A 19,131-nucleotide genomic window follows, 5' to 3' on the forward strand; every position below is an offset into this window, starting at 1 on the left:
GGGGGCCCTGGGGGCCCTGGGGTAGGGGGCAAGGAGAGAGCTCAAGAAGTGCAGGAACCACAAGGCGGGGCACAGGGCCTGAGCCGAGGGCCTCGGCAGCTGCTGGTAAGGACAAGGAGGAGGTCAGGTCTGCAGTGGGGGCGCTCTCAAGCCCCAACGCCCCGGGTCCGGCCCCGGTGCAGTCCGGGAGTGGCTGAAATCCAAGCTGGGGTAACGACAGGCAGCCGCTGTCCCTAAGCCGGCACAGCTCTGATCCTCCTCCCACCCGCCCTCTCCTGCCTGCTGGTCATGTAAGAGCTGCTCAGGCCCGCGGCCACTGGTCAGAGGCGGCATCCGAGCAGGCAGCGGGTCCATGACGCCGGCAGGGCCTGGGGGCTGGGCCTCTGGGGGATCTCAGGGGCCGTGAGCGCACAGAGAGCTTCCCAGCTCCTTTCGGGCCGTCTCCAAGATGCCCACCAACGGCCTGCACCAGGTGCTGAAGATCCAGTTTGGCCTCGTCAATGACACTGACCGGTACCTGACGGCCGAGAGCTTCGGCTTCAAGGTTAATGCCTCGGCCCCCAGTCTCAAGAGGAAGCAGACATGGGTGCTGGAGCCCGACCCCGGCCAGGGCACCGCCGTGCTGTTCCGCAGCAGCCATCTGGGCCGCTACCTGTCTGCTGAGGAAGACGGGCGCGTGGCCTGCGAGGCAGAGCGGCCGGGCCGTGACTGCCGTTTCCTGGTCCTGCCGCAGCCCGACGGGCGCTGGGTGCTGCAGTCGGAGCCACATGGCCGCTTCTTTGGTGGCACTGAGGACCGGCTGTCTTGCTTCGCCACCGCCATCTCCCCAGCTGAGCTGTGGACCGTGCACCTGGCCATCCACCCGCAGGCCCACCTGCTGAGCGTGAGCCGGCGGCGTTACGCACACCTGTGCCCGCAGGAGGACGAGATCGTGGCCGACAGCAACACGCCATGGGGCGTGGACGCACTCATCACACTCATCTTCCAGAACCGGCAGTACTGCCTCAAGTCCTGTGACAGCCGCTACCTGCGCAGCGACGGCCGCCTGGTCTGGGAGCCCGAGGCCCACACCCGCTACACGCTCGAGTTCAAGTCGGGCAAGCTGGCCTTCAAGGACTGTGACGGCCTCTACCTGGCACCCGTGGGGCCCACTGGCACACTCAGGGCTGGCCGCAACACACGGCCCAGCAAGGACGAGCTGTTTGACCTGGAGGAGAGTCACCCTCAGGTGGTGATGGTGGCCGCCAACCACCGCTATGTGTCTGTGAGGCAAGGTAACGAGGGAGCGTGGGACTGGTCGCCCTGACCTCAGTGCAGGGGTCGCATGGGAAGTGGCATCGTGTCCATGTGGGTGAAGACACGTGTGTGGAGGTGCACAGTGCAGGTGGCTGGGCTGTGGGCCATGTGAAGGGTCCCCGCTGAGGGCTGCTGGCTTTGGTGTTAGAAGAAAGGGGTCTGTCTCAGGACAGCTGGGCAGCTGCTGAATGCAGCGTGGGCAGTGCCCAGCTGCAGGTAGGCGAGGCCCAGGCCTGCTGCTATGAGGGGCAGGAGGGTAGGCCATGCCCATACCGGTCTGGTCCCCACTCTCCACCTCTTATCTCACACCACCCCACTTTCTGAACTTAAAAAGAAATTGGGGAGGGTTCCAAGGGCAGAGCGAGGAGCCAGCAGGAGTGGAGTGGGGCAGAGCAGCGGTCCCCACACCCCAATGTGCTTGACCAGTGGGCCCTCGTCCGGCCCCAGACCAGCAGTGTCAGCTGCCACCCACTTGGGCTCCTGGCTCTACGCAAGAAGAATGGCCGGGCACACCCTGACCTGGCACACTGCCACCCCCGATCCAGGTGGTAGATCCCGTCATGAGTACCTGGGAGGAGTGGCCCAGCTGTGGATACGGGGGCCCCTGCCTGCAGTCAAGGTCCTGCAGGCCAGTCCAGCACAGGGGCGGGCATTCAACAAGCACGTCCTGTGCACTCGTCCTGGCATGTGGCTGGGTCCTGGGGCACCACAGAAGATGAACAGCCCTGGTCCTTCCCACACCAGCTTCTGGCCTCGGCCAAGGCTTGTCAGTGAAATGGGGGCTACGACGTGAAACAGCTTCCTGTGAGTCACAGGAGAGGCTGGGTATGTGCAGCTTGTGAGCAAGGCTGTTGGAGGTGATGGTAAGGGTGGCTGTGGTGACAGAGATGGTGCCGGTGGTTCTGCCAGTGATCCTGGTGTTGGTGGTAATGATGATGGTGGTGGTGGTTTTGGTGATGGTGATAGTGGTGGTGGTGAGGGGTGGGCCTGAAGGGACTATTTGTCATTTTCTGGACCACCCTGGATCTGACCCCATCCCTTTTTTGGGGGAAGTCCCAACTAACAAGCAGATCCACCTCCCACTGTAGAAGCCAAGGTACCCCACATTTGTCTCATCACTGCCTTTGCAATAAGCCTGAGGGCATGTGACCCCAGCTGTCCTGATGTAGACTGGGCAACCAGGGTGCAAGGAAGCAGGATGTGGCACTCAGTCTGGGGGCAGGGAGCACCTCCAGATCGAAGGCAGGTGGAGCAGTGGGTTCTGCAGAGTAGCAGCCTTGATCTCGGTCATCTTCCTGGCCAGGCAGCCCCTAAACCTGTCTCCGGCCCCCTGGGGTGTCTGTGTGCACCTGGCTGCCTGATTTCTCCTCCTGATACCCTTTTTGCTGCCTCCATCAGCCAGAGTCTGTTTGTTTCTGCCGCCCTCACTGCCGGCCTTTACTGACATGGTGGTGCTGACGGCTGTGCCACAGTCAGTGATTTTTGCTGCAAGTAACAAAAAATGGCTGCAAACTTTCAAAAGCCACAAGGACATTAATTCTCTCTTATAAAGGGGAGCCTGGAGGCACAGGGCTGCTGGGGTCCCAGGCAGGACACCATTACCAGCTCAGTGGTATCACCAAAGTCCCTGCTCACTCCTCCTTGTGGAACCACTGTCCTAGGACAGGTCTGACCTCAGGCCAGTGCCCTCATGGTCACCAGGTGGTCGCTGCTGTCCCAGGCCTCACGTTCAGACGGACAAAGTCCAGAGGAAAGAGGGGCTCTGGCTCTTCTTGTGTCTTCACGGAAGGAAAGTTCTTCCGTAAATACCTACAGATGCCCCTTGGTGCGCACACACCCACCTCTCAACTGATCCCTCCTGGTGAGTGGGATCCGTGCCCTTTGCCGGCACCGACCAGGACTCCAGGAGCCTCTCCCGCCTCAGCTCAGGGACTCAGAAGCAGATGGCTATGTGAGATGGAGCCCCCGGAACATGTCCTGTCTGGAGGGAGTGTGTGGGGGCACCAACAGGGCTGGCCTTAGAGATGGCAGCAGAGGCATGCAGCCCCAGCCTCAGGACCCCTGGCCTTGCTCCTGTCTTGCCATCTATGGAACGGCTCCCTCACCCCCTCAGGTGTGCTTCAGTGTCACCTTCCCGTGAGGCTGTCCCCGGTCAAGGCCCACAGTGTTCATGGGCAGTGGACACAGCGTTTTGTTGTCTGCTGTTCCCTGCAGATGATGGGTGCCAGGAGGGAAGGGCTGTTTTCTGTGGGCCCAGAGCAGCAGGTGCTCACTTAGTTTGGGGCTGCTGACGGATGGTGGGAATGGCCGTGAAAATGCCAGGCCACCTTCTTTGCCTCTGAACAGTGACCCTCATGAGAGGAAAGGCCCAGCCTGAGGCTCTGGAGAAAGCAGCCTTTGGGAGCTGATGGGGGGGGTGGGAGGCCCCAGGCTCTCCAGTGCCAGCCCTTCCTTTCGGGGGAAGGTTGGACAGATCTGGCCCTGACCCTCAGGCCCTGGGCTCTCTGCTACCATCCCTCCTGGACATGTCAGAGCTTGTGGGAAGCTCTGTGATCTGCCACACCAATCAAAGAGGCCAGTTGCCATGGAAACGGACTCGGTTTATGGAAAGATACTGGGGAGGCTCCAGTGCCTGCTTGCTGCCCCCTATGCTGGGCATAGATGCCCCTCAGTCCCTCCCCAAGGGCTCCTGGGAAACCCCTCACATATGAGTGCAGGGCCGGGGAGCTGACCGGGGGCCCGCTCTTGCACAGTGCCCAGGAGTGGACTCCAGGCCTTGGCTGTGTCCCGGGCCATGGCACTGGGAAGGACAGGGACCCCACTGCGCCCACCGAGTGGCTTAGAAATGAGTTATAAAGGCGGGGAAAATGCCAGGTCGAGAGTGGGAGCCGGCAGATTATCTGCCGATTAATGGAGGCAGGGGATTTGCTGGCACAGGAGGGCCTGCCTCCTGGGCTGTGGCGGGAGCTGGGCAGGGCCTTTAGGGAGCAGCGTGTGTGGGAGGGTCCACGTGCCCACATGGCCCTGGGGGCAGAGCTCCCGGACTCTCTGAGAAGCGTCTTCCAAATCTTCTCAGGTTCTAGATGAGACCCCCCTCCAGCTTTGGGGTTGCCCCAAAGAGCATGCTTCCCCATCCCTCTGCTCCCACCCACCCAGGAAGAGGCGTGAGGGGCTTCCCATCTCCTCCCTCCAGGGGTCAACGTCTCAGCCAACCAAGATGAAGAACTGGATCATGAGACCTTCCTGATGCAGATTGACCGAGAGACAAAGAAGTGCACCTTCTACTCCAGCACCGGGGGCTACTGGACCCTGGTCACCCATGGAGGCATCCAGGCTACAGCCACACAAGTGTGAGTGCACCGTCTCCACCTCCATCCCCCCTTCACTTCCCCCTCCAACACCATCACCACCACTATCTCCACCTCCATCTCCCCACATCACCCACCATCATCCCCCTCACCTCCCCATCACCTCCGTCACCTCCACCACACGGACTTTGTAGCAGCCCAGCTGGGAGAGAATGCCCACTGGGGTGGGGGGCAGCTCTTAACGGTGGCGGGTGTGTCACTGGCCCTGAGGGGATGGGAAACCCTGACCCTGAGCCCCCACATGCTGCTGCTCTGAAGGGACCTTGCCCTGCCCCTCCAGTTCTGCCACCACCATGTTTGAGATGGAGTGGCGTGGCCGGCGGGTGGCCCTCAAGGCCAGTAACGGGCGCTACGTGTGCATGAAGAAGAACGGGCAGCTGGCGGCCATCAGTGATTTCGTGGGTGAGCACTCCCTGCCTGCCCCGGGGGGCGGGCTGGGCCCTCCGCCCAGGGACGGCACCTGCTTGGAGACCGTGTGTCCATCAAGAGCTGCCCTCCCCCCGCCCCCACCATGGAAGTGCTGCTGCCCCGGGCAGTGGCCACACTTGCTGGTCAAGGTCATCATTGTTGACATCGGGGGAGCAGTTAGGTCCCCGAGAGCCCGTGTGTCCACTGCGCCCCTGGGAGCCCTCTCGGAGCAGCCCGGGTTGCGCCCCCGCGCCCGCCGCAACCGGCCTGGACAGGGAAGGCTCTCCCCGCAGGCCAGGACGAGGAGTTCGTGCTCAAGCTCATTAACCGGCCCATCCTGGTGCTGCGCGGCCTGGACGGCTTCGTGTGCCACCGCCGGGGCTCCAACCAGCTGGACACCAACCGCTCGGTCTACGACGTCTTCCACCTGAGCTTCAGCGACGGCGCCTACCAGATCCGAGGTGCGGGCGGCGCGGGGCCGGGGCGGCGGGGTGGGTGGGGGTCCGGGAGCCGCGCCCCGCCGACGCCCTCTCGCCCCCCAGGCCGCGGCGGCGGGTTCTGGCACACCGGCAGCCACGGCAGCGTGTGCAGCGACGGCGAGCGCGCCGAGGACTTCCTCTTCGAGTTCCGCGAGCGCGGCCGCGTGGCCATCCGCGCGCGGAGCGGCAAGTACCTGCGCGGCGGCGCCTCGGGGCTGCTGCGCGCGGATGCGGACGCACCGGCCGGGTTCGCGCTCTGGGAGTACTGAGCGCGCGGCCCGCTGTTCCCATTAAACCGTGTCTGTGTCGCAGAGGCTGGCGGGCTCCGTGGCGCCGCCCCGGGGGTGGGCGCGAAGGGTCTGCAGCTGGGGCCGCGCGGGCTGGCTCTGCGCGCGGGAGCGGGGGCTAGGCCTGGACGCGCGCCCCCGCCCGCGGGTCAGCGCTGGGGCTCCTCCTGTCCTGCCTCCCGCACAGCCAGCTCCTCTCCACCCAGCACGGGGGCGTCAAGCCAGTTAGAGGGACCTTGGGGTCAGCGTGTCTCCACCGCGCATCACCGCTCCCCTAGTCAGGTGCAGAGTCTTAGGGAATCCCCAAAGGGCCTGATGGAAAACGACCCGCCGTCCCCGACAGGGCCACGGATGGCCAGCCACAGGGAGAAGGGCCTTCTCAGCTCCTACCCGTGACTTGCTGCCACCCAGCCCCACCGAGCCCAGGAGGGGGGCTTTCAGGCCAAGCCCCTCCAACTTGCTTACAGAGATCCTCCTCTGCCTTGCCCCCAAGCAGGCTGGCTGCCCTAATGCCAGGGTGAATGATGGGGCAAAGCCCATGGCTCACCTACGTCTCCCCACACCAGCCCTCAAGGACCCCTCCGCAAGACAAGGCCTCTTGGATGAGCTGGGTGACATGTGCTTTCCAAGCGGGGTTGGGGGTGGAGGTCGTGCCCCCTGGGATTGGTCAGGGCCTTGAAGATGGGGTGATGGGGGGCTGGGGGAGCACAGGTGGGAAGCAGCCTGAGAAAGCCTGGAGCCCAGGAGGATGACCTCACCCAAAGATGACACCCTCGCTGCTCTTTCCCTAGGCCCAAGCCCTCTCCCCACCCAGGGGCAGCCCTAGCCCTTGCTTGGGGCCTGAAGACCCCCCACCCCAGTGAGTCCCGAGGAGGTGGTTCAGTGGAGATGGGGCATTTTAAAAAAAGAGGGCAGCAGGGAGGGGGTGCAGAATGGGTTCGGGGAGATCAGATGTCGGATTGGAGAGGAAGGGGATGAGGCGACCTGAGGGCAGGGAGAGCCTGCTAGGACAACCTCCCAAGCTTCCGTGTCGCCCTGTCTCTGGGGACCCCCGGGTACGATCCCCACCTCAGGGACAAGGGAGGGCGAGGGTGTGTGTGGGCAGGCACCGGCTAAGTCTGTGAACAGACACTGGAGCCCAGAGCCAGAGGGGGCAGGAGGCAGCTGAGCTGCCCCCTGGTGGCATCTGGGACAGGAAGATTGGGGACTCACCTGCCAGGGTGCTGAGCCCAAGAAAGCAGCACCAGGCCTGGGTTCCCTGACCCCCGCAGGGTGTCAAGGAGGGGTCTCACCTTCGCTGACCTCAGCCAGGCAATGTGCTTGGTGCCCGCACAGCCTGGGGCAGCCACCGGAGATAGGAGGCAGGGAACAGTGCCAGTGGGTCCTTGGGAGGGGCCGACAGGGGTGGCAGTAAGGACACCCTGGCACCGGCTGGGACTGGATGGAGGGAACATGCTGTGGCTGAGGGGGGTTGGATTGCGTGCAGGGGCTGTCACTGCGGTGGCCAGCCTGGGGCCTCACACACAGCAGGGGACTGCAAAGGGGCGTGTGTTCAGCGTGGTGCCCTCTGGCCAAGGAGATGCTAAAAGGGGGCAGGTGAGGGCTCCTGGGTCACATTTGTGGCCCAGGTGGCTCCGAGCAGCTCAGTGTGGATTGTCACTTCTCCTGGCTATGTGGCCCCAGGCACCCACCCTGCACCTGTGTTTGGGCACTTTCCTGGCTGCAGTCAGGTCTTGTGTGTTCATCCGGCTCACTGTGTTGCAGCCGGGTTGAGACGCATCGCCTTGTGGTTTGTGTCCTATTTGTCCTGTCCCTCCTTTCTCGCCTCCTCTCAGATTTATCAGGTTCCCCCCATTGCTCCGTTTTACCCCTCCCCCTCTTTTGATTTTTTTGGGTGTGTGTAGTTTTTCTCCTTTTTGGGATACTCCAATGTGTACACAGCACGAGGCGTCTGCCCAGAATCAGGATCTCCGCACCCACAGCACACAGGCAGGACAGGGTCCTTCCCGCTGCTGCCATCGGGTCTCAGGCAGCAGCGCTGTCTCCAGGGTTTTCGTTTTTTTTTTTTTTGCTGAGCCATTCCGCCACCTGTTGGCTGCTCAGCTCGGGCTGGGCACTGAACCGCTGTTGCTCAGAGCTCACACTCTTGAGCGAGCTCTTAACCGACTAAGCCACTCGGCCGGCCCTCCAGGGTTTTCCTTGAGAACCCAGCACAGGTGGCAGGCTTGCTAGGAGAGCTCTTAGCTCTGCGGCCACCGCCTGTGTCATGAGCTGCACAGTGGGGACCAGGGGTGGCCAAGGCCCCCTGCTGCCTGGGAAGATGGCTGTGTTGCTCTTCCACACACCACACTGGTGCCTGCAGAGCTGAGGCTTACAGGGCTGGGCAAAACATGGCAGACAGCAGCCCCTCTGGGTAGGTGAGCCCTGCAGGCCACCAAAAAATCCAGGTCAGCTCTGGGCTCTGTGCAGCCTGTGCTGGGGGAGAGGGGGATTGCTGGGGCAAGGCCTGGGACGCGTCACCCTTCTCTGTGGCAGGCACAGGCCCTCTGAATGTTGTCCTCGGCCTACTCCTAAAGGGCTGGTCTGTCTCGGGGCACTTGTGGACTGGCCTGGCCACTCCATCCTCCCCTATGGCACTCAGGTAGGTGGCAGAAAGGTGACCCTTGGGAACAGCTGGGCATGAAGCTGGTGAGGGGGTAGAGCCTTCCCAGGCCAGGCCAGGCCGCAGCCTCCCTCCAGGCTGCGTAGGGACCACCCTGGACCAGCAGAGGCTGGAGGTGAACCCGCTCGCGCGCCCTGGAGGTCACCGTCACAGCTCCTCCCAGCCAACATGGGATGAGGGCAGTCCTGGGTGGGCTGGCCCTCTGCCCCCCACTCCCTGCCCTGGAGAGCCCTCCAGTGTGGGGTCCATGCAGTGACCATCCACTCTCCCAGACCCTGACTCAGAGAACCCCGTTGGCTTTTCTTCCTCTGTGGAGGGTGACAAGGAAGTGGCCTTGGTCCTCTAGGAAGGGGCCCTTGTGACCTGAAAGGCCTGATGGGTACTGCAGGGACCTCCAGTGCTGGCTCATCTGGGCAGAGCAGCGGTGCCAGACTTAGCGGAGTCAAGAGCGGGGGACGCCCAGGAATTCAGGTCCAAGATGCCACCCAAGTGAGAGGGGGGAGGTAACAAAACCGGCAGAGGTGAAGGCAGTTCAACAGAAAGGCTCAGTTGTCATTGACAGCAGGGCCGTCACAGAGTCACCTCCCCCAACACAGAAAACATCACCACCCTGAGAGGCCCTGAAAAAGCTGCAGCCACAGGCCAACCCAGGAGCACCCTCCCTTGGTCTTTGTGCTTTGGTGGCAGGGAGCACCCCCCACTTGGTGACCCCAGCAGTACAGAGGCAGAGTCGAGGTGCCCCAAGCGGTTCCTGGGTGCCTCCAGGAACAGCGACAGCAAATCCAAACCCACCCCAAGTCGTGGCCAGAGCCCTCTCTCTCTGTGAGCTCCACAGGCTGCCTGGGGAACACTGCTCCAGCCCAGGGGTCTGAACCTCGTGTTCTGGGCCGGGCTTCTTGGTGGCGGGGACGTCGCTGATCCCACCTGAGTGCCCTGGGTTGGGGACTGCACAGCAGAGGCAGGTGGAACGCAGAGGCCGTGGGCAGCTGCGGGAGGAAGACAAAGGAGCCATGCGGGCGCGGGCCGTGAACCGGGGCAGGGCGGGGCTCAGGTGGCCATTCAGGGGCCAGGTGCCCTGCGTTCTGCAGTGCAGTGGCCATGCTCACCCCCAATCCCCCGCGGCCAAAACCAGCCGCAGCTGTGTCCTGGCTCAGAAGCTGGTCAGTAGCCTTTTGAGTTCCAGGTTTTCCTCCATAAAACCACAGAGGCGCTGAGCTGTCAGGTGGCCCACCTGGCATCACAGCAGCAGGAGGCTGGGGCTGCGGAGCTCCCTGTACACCTGCAGGAGCCGCTCAGCCGCGGCATAGGAGCGGGCTCGGTCCTCCGTGCACAGCTGGTCACGCAGCGTCTGCACCTCCTGCAGCAGCATCTGCAGGGGGGAGGTGACAGTGGATAGGTCCCTCACCCTCCCACTGGGCACGTCGCCGGGTTCCTCTAGGGGACACCCATCCTGCACAAATCCTCCTTGAGACATGGTAGGTGGTCCAGGAAAAACGCTCATCTGTGGCCTTACAGTGTGGGACACCCCACCTGGCCTCTGAAGGCCCCTCAGGACAGGAGAGTGGCCGGGCTGAAGGGGAGATCATGCTCCCCAGGTGACAATAGGGTCCTAGCTAACAGGCAGGAGTGGGGCCAGAGACAGACGTGATATCACCCACGCTCGCCCCCTCCCTCCGTCAGTGCTGAGGACTGAATGGGCCCTGCCGGCTGGGACACAGGAGCCTGGCCGGGGCCAGTCCTCACTGCCCGGGCTAGCGGGAGGTCCAGGGCCTCACCTCATGGTTGGCTTGGATCTGGTGCAAATACTGCATGCGGACGTCAGGGGGGCTGGAGCCCTGGGCAGCCTGCTCCAGGACCATCCTCTGAGGGCACAAGGGGCAGGTAGCTGGAGAGGCACTTCCTGAGCCAGGTGGCCCCTTCCCGTCCTCACCCCCATCCTCTTGGTCTCCTTGCTTCACCCCCATTTCTCCCCAGATGCTTTGGGGCCTCACCGCCCACACGGGCACACACCAGCCCCAGCCTGGCCTCCTTGGTTCTTCCCCACCCGCTGCCCCCCCTCCCCATCCCGAGTCGCCTTCAGTCCTTGCTCCAGCTGGTCAGCATGCTCACTCAGCCCACTCTGGGGCTGCTCCAGTCCTGATAGCTGCAGGAAGCCCCGTGGGCTCCTGGGGCTCAGACCCGGTGTGGACAGGTCGAGACAACAAGGACCCTGCTGGCCGCTGGTGCCAAGCGCTGAGACAAGAAGCCGACACCACGAGACACAGCAAGAGGGACAGTCCAGACACTGCACACCCGGCAGAGTCCCAGAACCAAGTGGCTAGCTGTCCACCTTGTGGCTGCCAGGTTCCACAGGGTCTGGGGACGGCCCGCACATGAGGCCCAGAGAGAGTGACGGTCGGCTTGGCCCCGCTGGACTGAGGAACGTAGGAGCTGGACTGCTCTCGGCATGGAACATGAGCAGTCTGAGGACAGTGTCACAGGCAGAACTCCCGACAGGCGGCACCATGGCCCTAGAGACCATCCTGATGGCTTGAAGATCAGGGCTCAATTCTTGAGCCAGCCGGGGCTGCTGCAGGGTGTCTGGCTCGCCTGGGTGCAGAGGGGTCCAGAGCAGCGGCCCTCAGAGCCTCGTCAAAGCTCCAGCCACAGGCTCTCTGGTTCTCAGGCTGGGGGGGCGCCTGGGAACGTGCACTGATAAGTCCCAGGTGAGGCTGATGCAGACACCATGCTTAGGAAAAGTTGTCAAAGTTGGCTGGTGCTGCCACTGCAGAGCCCTCTGTGCGGGAAGAGACGAGCTGTGCAGACTTTCTTCTGGAACGTGAAGACCTTCTGACTTGGGAGTCATGGTCCCACTGCCCTGCACGGGACTGCAGCAGCCTGCTCCTGCACCAGGTGGCCGGGCACCGGGGCTGCAGGGGGGCCGGCTGCCAACTCCCACTTTCTGGGCAAAGACATGGAGGCTCAGACAAGTGGATGCCTTGTCCCGGGACCTGAGCCCGGGGTATCTGACCCCCGGGCACGGCCTCCCCACATGGCCTCTGTACAGCCAGCCAAGTGCAGAAACCCCCAGGTGACTGTGGCAGCTGATAAGTGACGACAGCCCCCTTTAATCTGTCGACTACAAGGGCTCTGATCGCCCACGGGAGCTGCTGCCAGGAGCGTAAGCAGCAAACCCCCACGCCCCAGATCACCTGCGGGACACATGCATTTGGAAGCAGAGAAGCGGGGAGGCTGGCCTGTAACCCCCATGCAGGGCGCCACAGACCCCAAGGTCCTGTCCCCACCTCCTCACAGAGATCGCCCCTGCAGGCCGATGGGCTGACGTACCTGCATACGTCTGATGACAGCGTGGTGGACCCCGCACATGTTGGCCAGAGAGGGGCTCTCCACTTGGATCTCCACGGCCTGGATGGGCCCCTCCGGGCACAGGTCGGTCACAGTCACCTGCCACACATGAGGAGACTCGTGCCCGCCCATAGCCCTGGGGCCCAGCTCCCTGGCTTGCGCTGCCCTCTCTACCGTTGTGGGCAGCCCAGGGTGTCCAGGCCTGGGCTCCCCACCCGACGTCAACTCCCACTTGGCAAACCAGCCAGCTGACCAACACCAAACCTGCTCACTCGTCCAGGAGGAGCCCCCTCCCTTGGGAGCCAGACCTGTGGCCCCCAGTCGAGAACAAGGTGACTGCTGTGACAGGCCCACTATAGACATCCCACACCTGGATCCCACTCATGGCCCACACTGCACGATCAGGTCACCTGACAGCTGGGTCAAGGTTTCAGGCGTGAAAACAGGCAGTGGGCGGGGTGGTCAAGGCCAGAGGTCACGTGACCTCCCGAGCGTTTGCCCGCACTGAGCTGAGGATGCAACTGGGAAGGACAGGCTGAGGGCCAGGGCAGCAGGTTGGCTCCCCCCACAGCACACAAGGCAGGACGCCGGGGCCTGGGGAGGGTGCTGTGACTGGCAGCTCTTCCAACATGCGCAGAGCCAACACCAGCCCCCAGAATCGGGGCCCAGGGACACCCCAACCTTGACGCCGGCCTGGTCTTGGCCTGATCAGAAAGGGCTATGCAGTGGGCAGCCCCACCCACCACCCTCGGGGACGTGTCCTGGCCACCTGGGCTACTCCGTGAGAGCCTCTAACACTGGAACCTAAGGGTCTGTGGACGTGACCCCAGGCCGGCTGCCAGGAGGGTCTCAGAGAGGAAGGGGTGTAAGACGGAGGGGCTGGGGGACTTGCGGCCCCATTTTAGGGACCAGGCTGCCCCATGCGAGCAGCTTCCACAAGGGGCCTGGCACCTCCTGATGATCTAGGGGTGAGTGGCTGGGGCTGGTGTGGTACGGGCCATTCCTGGGGACACAAGGCCGTCCTGAGCAGTGCTGGGAGCCCTGGGACCGGCTGAGTTCCAGCAATGCTGGGGTGGGGCCGTGCATGCTGAGCAGTGCATGGCTGGCCGGTCCTCACCGGGGACCTGCCCCAGCACAGCTGTGTCTCTCGAGCTGAGCATGCGTCCTGATCCCCTGGAGAATGTCCTCCCGAGCCACCCAGAGACGCTGCTGGCTCTGGACTCCACTCAGAACCACTGGCGTGGAGACCAATTTCCCGAGACAGAAGAGCCAACCCCCTGCTTGCCTCGTGGATGGTGAGGTGGATGTCAGTGCCATCTGGGGCCACTCCCTGGACAGAGGACAGTGCTTGAGCCCTCACAACATCTGCGGTGGCATTCTCAGCGAGGAGCCACTGCAGGGTGGCACAGCACAGGGACACACCTGAAGGAGACAGGTGCAGGCCATGGGCTTGAAGGCCTCAGGGCCCCGAGGCCAGAGAGAAGTCAGCCAGTGCCACTAACCTGAGTAACTGTCCCCCAACGTGGCCCTGAGCAGCTCTGCCGACACCCTGATGGCAGCCACTGACGGGGGCAGGTACTTGGCTCGCAGGGACGTGGGTTCTGCCTGCTCACTGCCCAGCCTGCGGCAAGTTGCCAGGAAGGTGTTCACAGGGTCACTGGGGGGGCGGAGAGGGCCAGGGGCCTGTGTGCAGGGCGCAGCCAGGCCACGGAAACGCAGGCCGTGCAGCATGTCCACCGTGTGCTCGCTCAGGGGCAGGCAGATGCCCTCCTGCTCGGGCAGGATGTCAGCAGGGCACCCACCCAAGGAGGGATCCTCGAAAGAGTCAGAGGGGGCCAGGGCCCCGCCCACAACCTCCCTGAGGCTGTAGAAAAGCGTGCAGGACACGGTCACCGGCAGGTCGAGCACACCGTCCTCGCCAGGGCCCAGGGGCAGCGTCACTTCTTGCCGACCGCCGGGGCTGAGCCGGTCCACGGGGACGGTGTAGGTCACGGCTGAGCCAGCCGGGTCCAGTTCTGCAGCATGGGGGCTGGCGAGGACCTGGATGCACAAGGCCCAGCCCCGGTCCAGGCTGAAGCTGCTGCTGTTCTCCAGCAGGCAGGTGGCGGTGAGCAGGTCCCGCAGCCCCAGGTGAAGCCAGGAGGTGGTGGTGGTGCACGTGATGGGCCGGGGGCCCTCCCGGTGGGACAGCAGGGTGCAGCTCACGTTCATGGCTTCGTTGAGGCATGTCAGGGCCCGATTCCGCTGGTCAACTGCCTTCTTCAGAGAAGACACCCTGGGAAGAGCAGATATGGCACCCAGGAAGGAGTGAGCGGTCAGGATGGCGGAGGCATGTCCCCCGCTCCCAGGTCAGGAGGGACCACAACTTTGCTCCTCGACAAACAGCAAACGAGGAGCAAGCCTCCGCCTCAAGGAGCTGTGTGTGTCCTACCCACACCGCCCCCACCTCTGACCCAACCCCTCCTGGGCAGCAGGAGGAATGAGGATGGAGCGAGAGGCCTGTGCGTGGCGGGCCGGGCCCGCCCTCCGCCACAGCCCCAGGGCCCAGGTGGTGCCCGTGGTGGGACTGGCCACCCTGACTTGCTCCCCACGTTCTGAGTTGGTCCTTTTGCTTCTCTGCAGCCACCACGACAGCCTGGAGGGCGACGCTATAGAAATGAGCCTGACCCACAGGGGTCCAGGGCCTGTGGACGCTCACTCAGGGCCACGGGAGGGCAGGTGAGGCCTGAGAGGAGCCAGCTCGCTGAATGGGTCAGAGGAAGGGGCTGCTGGCCCCCTCAGTGAGAGCAGGGAGGGGGAGGCGGCGGCGGCCTCCGAGGGGAAGGGTCCCTTGGGGGAGAGCTGAGGAGTCTCCTGTACCCTCTGCCAGGGAAAAGGTGGGTGGCGGTCTGAGAAGACGGTGGGTGCCCCTTTTGTCTTCTGAGATAGCCAGCCTTTAGTGAAGCCTTTTGCCAGACAATTTGATGCCGGGGGCCTCGCTAGTGGCCAGGGACAAAGTAACGCAGCTGGCCTGGACCACTGTTCCAGTTCCCACCCAGGACATCGCCCCCCAAGGACGCAGCCTGCTGCTCACCTTTCAGAGACCGTGCCAATTCCACAGAGCAACTCCTTAATTTTTCGGCCAGCATTCGCTGCAGTCACTCCAGCGGGATGAGGCGTCTCAGCGCTCGGGTCCAGGCTGCAGGTCATCAGGCGGCCTTTGGCAGACAAGGCCAGGAGCTCAGTGCCACCTGAAGACAGACACGGGCAGGGACCAGTCAACAGGAGGGAGGGGAAAGCTGCCGGAACACCCAGCAGCTCCGCCTGGACTTAAGACTCAAGTGCTGACGGAAAACCAGCAGCCAATGAGGCCCTGAAGACGGCCGGGAGAGCCCGGGACGCACCAGGGGCCGGATGGAGCTGCCCATGCTCACCTTACGCTCACCTGGGAAGGGATGTCAGCACAGTGGAGGTGGCACCAGTGGCACACTATACATGGACAGGACTAAAAGGGGCCATACAAGGACCCGTGCAGGGCACCGTGTCAGCTGGATGTGGGCAGAGCCGTGCGTGCCCATCACTCTGACGTGGCTCCAGCCGGGCTGTCCTAGAAGCCCTTGGTCTCTGGGGCTCCCTACTCCTGGCCTACGAGCGGGTCCCCCAGGAAATAGGCTTATCTGTTTGCCCCCAAACCCAATCCCACTGCCCAGAGGTGGGGCAGCTCAGGGCCCTCTCTCCCTGCAAAGCGTTTCTTTCACATTGACAGCTGTCCATGGCACGCCCTGTGACGACTCACAGGCCATCTTAAGATGAATGTGCCCTGGGGGAGGGTGGCTCTGTCCCTCTCCCTCAACAATGGGCAAACACAGCTAAAACCCTCTGTGGCTGTCCAGGTAAACACACCATCAGCTCTAGGACGCCACCTGCCTCCGGTGCAGAGTGGGCGTGTTAGCGGGCCACACGGTGAGCGGGGCAGGCGTTTGCGGGCCTTCGGAAGTGTAAAGGCTTGACCTAACCCCCTGGGCTCTCCCCTGAGCTACCTGCAATGTAAGAGCGTCACGGTAAGATGCCCCTGCCCTAGATCACCCAGGTGTAGACACCACCCAGGCATATCTGCTCCTAAACCCACACAGGACAGTAGGGCACTCCCTGACCCCATGGCAAGGACTGTCGACCATGAGGTGAGGATAAGCCTGCCCTTGTCAGGCTCATGAAAGACAGGAATGAGGCAGGACAGGCCAGTTCACAGGGGTCAAGACTGACAAAGGGCAGGGGCGGGGGTGTCCACCTTTCCTCAAGGCTTCAGGTTTAAACGGTGACTCGTACCTTCCGGCACGCTAGATGACACAGAGAGGGTGACGACACTGCAGACACTCAAGCTGGTTGGACACAGCAGAGAGGGCAGGCCTCCTGGGCCCCTGCTGGGCTGCACGGGGTCCCCGTGGACACCTGCCCGAGCCAGGTCCACCACACAGAGGTTGGAGGGGGTGCTGTGGTACATGAGGCCGTTCCCGCAGCAGGCTGCACAGAGCACAGGCCCTGGCAGGCAGTACTCCCGCAGCTCTGGCACCAGGTTCCCTGCCTCGTCCCAGCTGGCCTTGATGGCCAGCGTCCGGCCATGGTGACCAAGCGCCACCAGGCAGTCAGAGTACGTGTCCTCCACGTCCTCAGCCAGCGGCTCAGTCCTCAAGGCCCCGATGAAGATGACGGGCTCCTCCAGGTGATGGAGGATCTTGACAAGGGCCTTTGGGTCACCGGGGGCTGACCGAGAGGTGACCAGGGTCTTCAAGACCACAGAGCAGAGCTGGCCGTCGGGAAGACCACAGAGGATCACAGGTGATTCCAGGAGGGAGGCGTCAGCTCCAAAGAGTAGCCCAAAGAGAGCCCCCTCTAGTGTGAAGTCCCCGGAACCCCGAAGGAGGCCGTGCAGGGCCCTGGAGCCTGGTGGTGACACAGAGCACAGTACTGGGAGGAAGCGGGGGGCTCTGGGCTCCCCTGGACTCCCAGCTGGGGGGTTGCAGGTGGACAACTCCACCTCACCGATGAGGCCTCTGGGCCTGGGGTCCTCCCCTGGACAGGGACGCTCAAACAGCTGCACCTTCCACTGGGCGGGGCCCTGCGCCAGTGTGACGAGCACGGAGTCCAGCACAGTGAAAGCACACAGGGTGGCGTCAGGAAGGACACAGGCGTGCAGGTCCACAGGGATCACAGGGTAAGGAGGCTCCCTGTCCTTGTCGTCCCCACCATTCTGGCGCACAGACCTTCGAGAACACAGAGAACTGTCAGTCACGATGTTCACATGCTGTCACGGTACCTGCCACGAGTACGCTGGCTCTGGGCCCTTCACAGGGAGCGATCTCAGTGACTGTCACAGTCCTTCAGCAGTGTGGGGGAGGCTCAGCAGGGAGTGGGCGGCCAACCACACCGCTCCGACCTGCCCCATGGACTGGTCTGCTCAGCATTGGTCGCCCAGGGGCACAACACAGCAAGGCGTTCCGATGGAAAACTCTCATCAGTGCAGACCTGTAAGGCCCTCAGTCTCATCTCGGCATCGCACCTACTCTTTCTATGCCCTAAGCCTGCCGCAAGCAGGCGCCCACATCCAGGCTCTGGTACTCGGAGGGGCCCGGCTCCTTAACATGGACGTCCTCTAACCGCTGAGTCAGGGACCACAGAAGCCCACCTCAAAGGTGTGTCAGGCCAGAGGACACAGGGCCACCAAGGCCAAGAGGGCAGGTCCTGCTCCTGGCTGCAGACTCAGCCGTCTGCACTCCATCTACTAAGGATGCAATGCGAACAGCAGCCTGCCCGAGAGCGCAGGGGCTGGGGGTGGGGGCACCCACGACTGGTGAGCTGGCTTTGAGCCCACCATCCCCATGCGAGGGCTCATTCTGAGCCCAATCCAGGGGCAAGCGGATCACACGGGCCACCGGGCGGTGTTTGAGGGCAGCGCCGGCCGCGTAGACCCGGCCCACGCCGTGCTGCCCAGCGACCCCTCCTCACCTGCTCGCCTGGTCCAAAGACAAGCAATAGATGCCCCTCTGAGCGCACAGGACGTAGAGCGCCCCGCGACGGGCCAGAACCTCCAAGTGCCACACCGGCCCGGGAAACTTGTACACCGCCTGGATGTCGGGGAGGCAGAGCACGGCACAGGCTGCTTCCAAACCCGCTCCTCGAACGCGCCGCGCCGGCCCCTCGGAACGGCCCGGGGCCCCGCCTCTCCACCCGCCCCCTCCCCGAACAGACCCCCGGGACCCGGGACCCGGGACCCCGCCCCTCGGCGCTCACGGTCAGCAGCCGGCCCTCGCGGTCGTAGACGTAGACCAGCTCCCTCCCGGTGGACAGGACGATCTCCGCCCCGCGGCTCAGCACGCGGGGCCTGCCCGCCGTCAGGCCCCCGAGCGGGCAGAAGTCCGCCAAGTAGTCGACGCGCGGCGCGAGGCCGGCCATGGCGCGCGCCAGCCGCGCGGGGAGCGTGGGGGGAGCGGCGCCGCCTTCGCGCTGGCGCGGGGGCGCCGTACGGCCGCCCACGTCGTGGCCCCGCCTCCGCCGTAAAGCGGAGTGAAGGCGCCGGGGGCGGGGCCCCAGCGGGCGGCCGTTCGGCTTCCCAGGGGCGATCCCGACCGTGGGGCCTCGGCTGGGGGACGGGAGGCCACGCTGCTGCCGTAAGGCTAGTGGACAGAGTGGTTCAATGAAGGGCCGACGTGTTTGAAGCCAAATGCGGGAAGCCCAGTGGCCTGCCCTCGCTCACGCCCGACCGCCGCGCGGCCGGAGGCGCCTTCCTGGGCTGGGGGGTGCCCTGCGGGTCCACAGCATCCCCCACGCCCGTGCGAGGCCCTGAGGGCTCCCTTGGTCCGGGACCAAGTCCCGCTCCCCTCGTGCGCCCTAGAGCCGGGCGGCTTCGGCCCCGGGCCAGCACGCAGGCTCCCCCGGGGCGGGGCGGGGCGGGGCGGGGGCCCTAGGCTGGCGCAACTCCGGAGCAGGCGGTCGCTCCTAAAACTTTTTCCAGGGTTTGGGGAGCGGCTGGATGCTGCGGAGGAGTCCAGGAGCGAGCGGTGGCGTCAGCTCTTGTCACTTGTTAAGACGGGGAGGGAGTCCTATGGACACTTAGAAGAAACAGGTTTGATCGGAGGGAAGGGAACCTAGCTGCTGCCTTTCTGCAGCCCGAAAGCAGTTAGGGGTGCTCCAGAGAAGTGTTAAGTTCTTCTATTTAGGAGTGAACTGGGCTGTCAGGGACCCCCTCTACCCTCTAGGCTTCTAACAATACTTGGTCTTACTCGGAGCTGCAATGTGTAGAGGGGTCGGCC

General features: G+C 63.9%; 2 protein-coding genes across 4 annotated transcripts; one reads left to right on the top strand and one right to left on the bottom strand.

The window, feature by feature from the left end:
- FSCN2 (fascin actin-bundling protein 2, retinal) lies at positions 1–5,862 on the top strand. Its single transcript, XM_019661943.1, has 5 exons — positions 1–1,274; positions 4,490–4,646; positions 4,945–5,066; positions 5,366–5,533; positions 5,615–5,862. Exons 1-5 carry the CDS (start codon positions 449–451, stop codon positions 5,818–5,820), a joined length of 1,479 nt encoding a protein of 492 aa, XP_019517488.1. The 5' UTR covers positions 1–448; the 3' UTR covers positions 5,821–5,862.
- Positions 5,863–9,026: 3,164 nt separating this feature from the next.
- On the bottom strand, positions 9,027–18,327 carry FAAP100 (FA core complex associated protein 100). Of its 3 annotated transcripts, XM_019661999.1 has the most exons (10): positions 18,113–18,327; positions 17,828–17,946; positions 16,151–17,085; positions 14,919–15,075; positions 13,348–14,120; positions 13,131–13,267; positions 11,828–11,944; positions 10,276–10,362; positions 9,732–9,869; positions 9,027–9,486 (listed from the first exon to the last, which is right to left on the bottom strand). In XM_019661999.1, exons 1-9 carry the CDS (start codon positions 18,272–18,274, stop codon positions 9,738–9,740), a joined length of 2,619 nt encoding a protein of 872 aa, XP_019517544.1. In that variant the 5' UTR covers positions 18,275–18,327; the 3' UTR covers positions 9,027–9,486; positions 9,732–9,737. The 3 variants fall into 3 exon arrangements, with proteins under 3 accessions (XP_019517544.1, XP_019517542.1, XP_019517543.1); XM_019661997.1 differs by lacking the exons at positions 9,027–9,486; positions 9,732–9,869 and having other exon boundaries at positions 10,279–11,441; XM_019661998.1 differs by lacking the exons at positions 9,027–9,486; positions 9,732–9,869; positions 10,276–10,362 and having other exon boundaries at positions 11,851–13,267.
- Between the last annotated feature and the right edge of the window lie 804 nt (positions 18,328–19,131).

Source organism: Hipposideros armiger, unplaced genomic scaffold, assembly GCF_001890085.2.
Source record: "Hipposideros armiger isolate ML-2016 unplaced genomic scaffold, ASM189008v1 scaffold_362, whole genome shotgun sequence".
Taxonomy (NCBI): Eukaryota; Metazoa; Chordata; class Mammalia; order Chiroptera; family Hipposideridae; genus Hipposideros; species Hipposideros armiger.

What these genes read in the sequence shown, in the direction of transcription:
- FAAP100 (XM_019661997.1), bottom strand. Translation starts at nt 18,274, where the DNA reads ATGGCCGGCCTCGCGCCGCGCGTCGACTACTTGGCGGACTTCTGCCCG. An exon ending in TCTTTGGACCAGGCGAGCAG is followed by an intron (nt 17,086 to 17,827) that starts GTGAGGAGGGGT and finishes GTGTTCTCGAAG; the next exon opens with GTCTGTGCGCCAGAATGGTG. An exon ending in CTGTCATCAGACGTATGCAG is followed by an intron (nt 11,442 to 11,827) that starts GTACGTCAGCCC and finishes GTCTTTGCCCAG; the next exon opens with AAAGTGGGAGTTGGCAGCCG.
- FSCN2 (XM_019661943.1), top strand. Translation starts at nt 449, where the DNA reads ATGCCCACCAACGGCCTGCACCAGGTGCTGAAGATCCAGTTTGGCCTC. An exon ending in CAGGCTACAGCCACACAAGT is followed by an intron (nt 4,647 to 4,944) that starts GTGAGTGCACCG and finishes CTGCCCCTCCAG; the next exon opens with TTCTGCCACCACCATGTTTG. An exon ending in CGGCGCCTACCAGATCCGAG is followed by an intron (nt 5,534 to 5,614) that starts GTGCGGGCGGCG and finishes CTCGCCCCCCAG; the next exon opens with GCCGCGGCGGCGGGTTCTGG.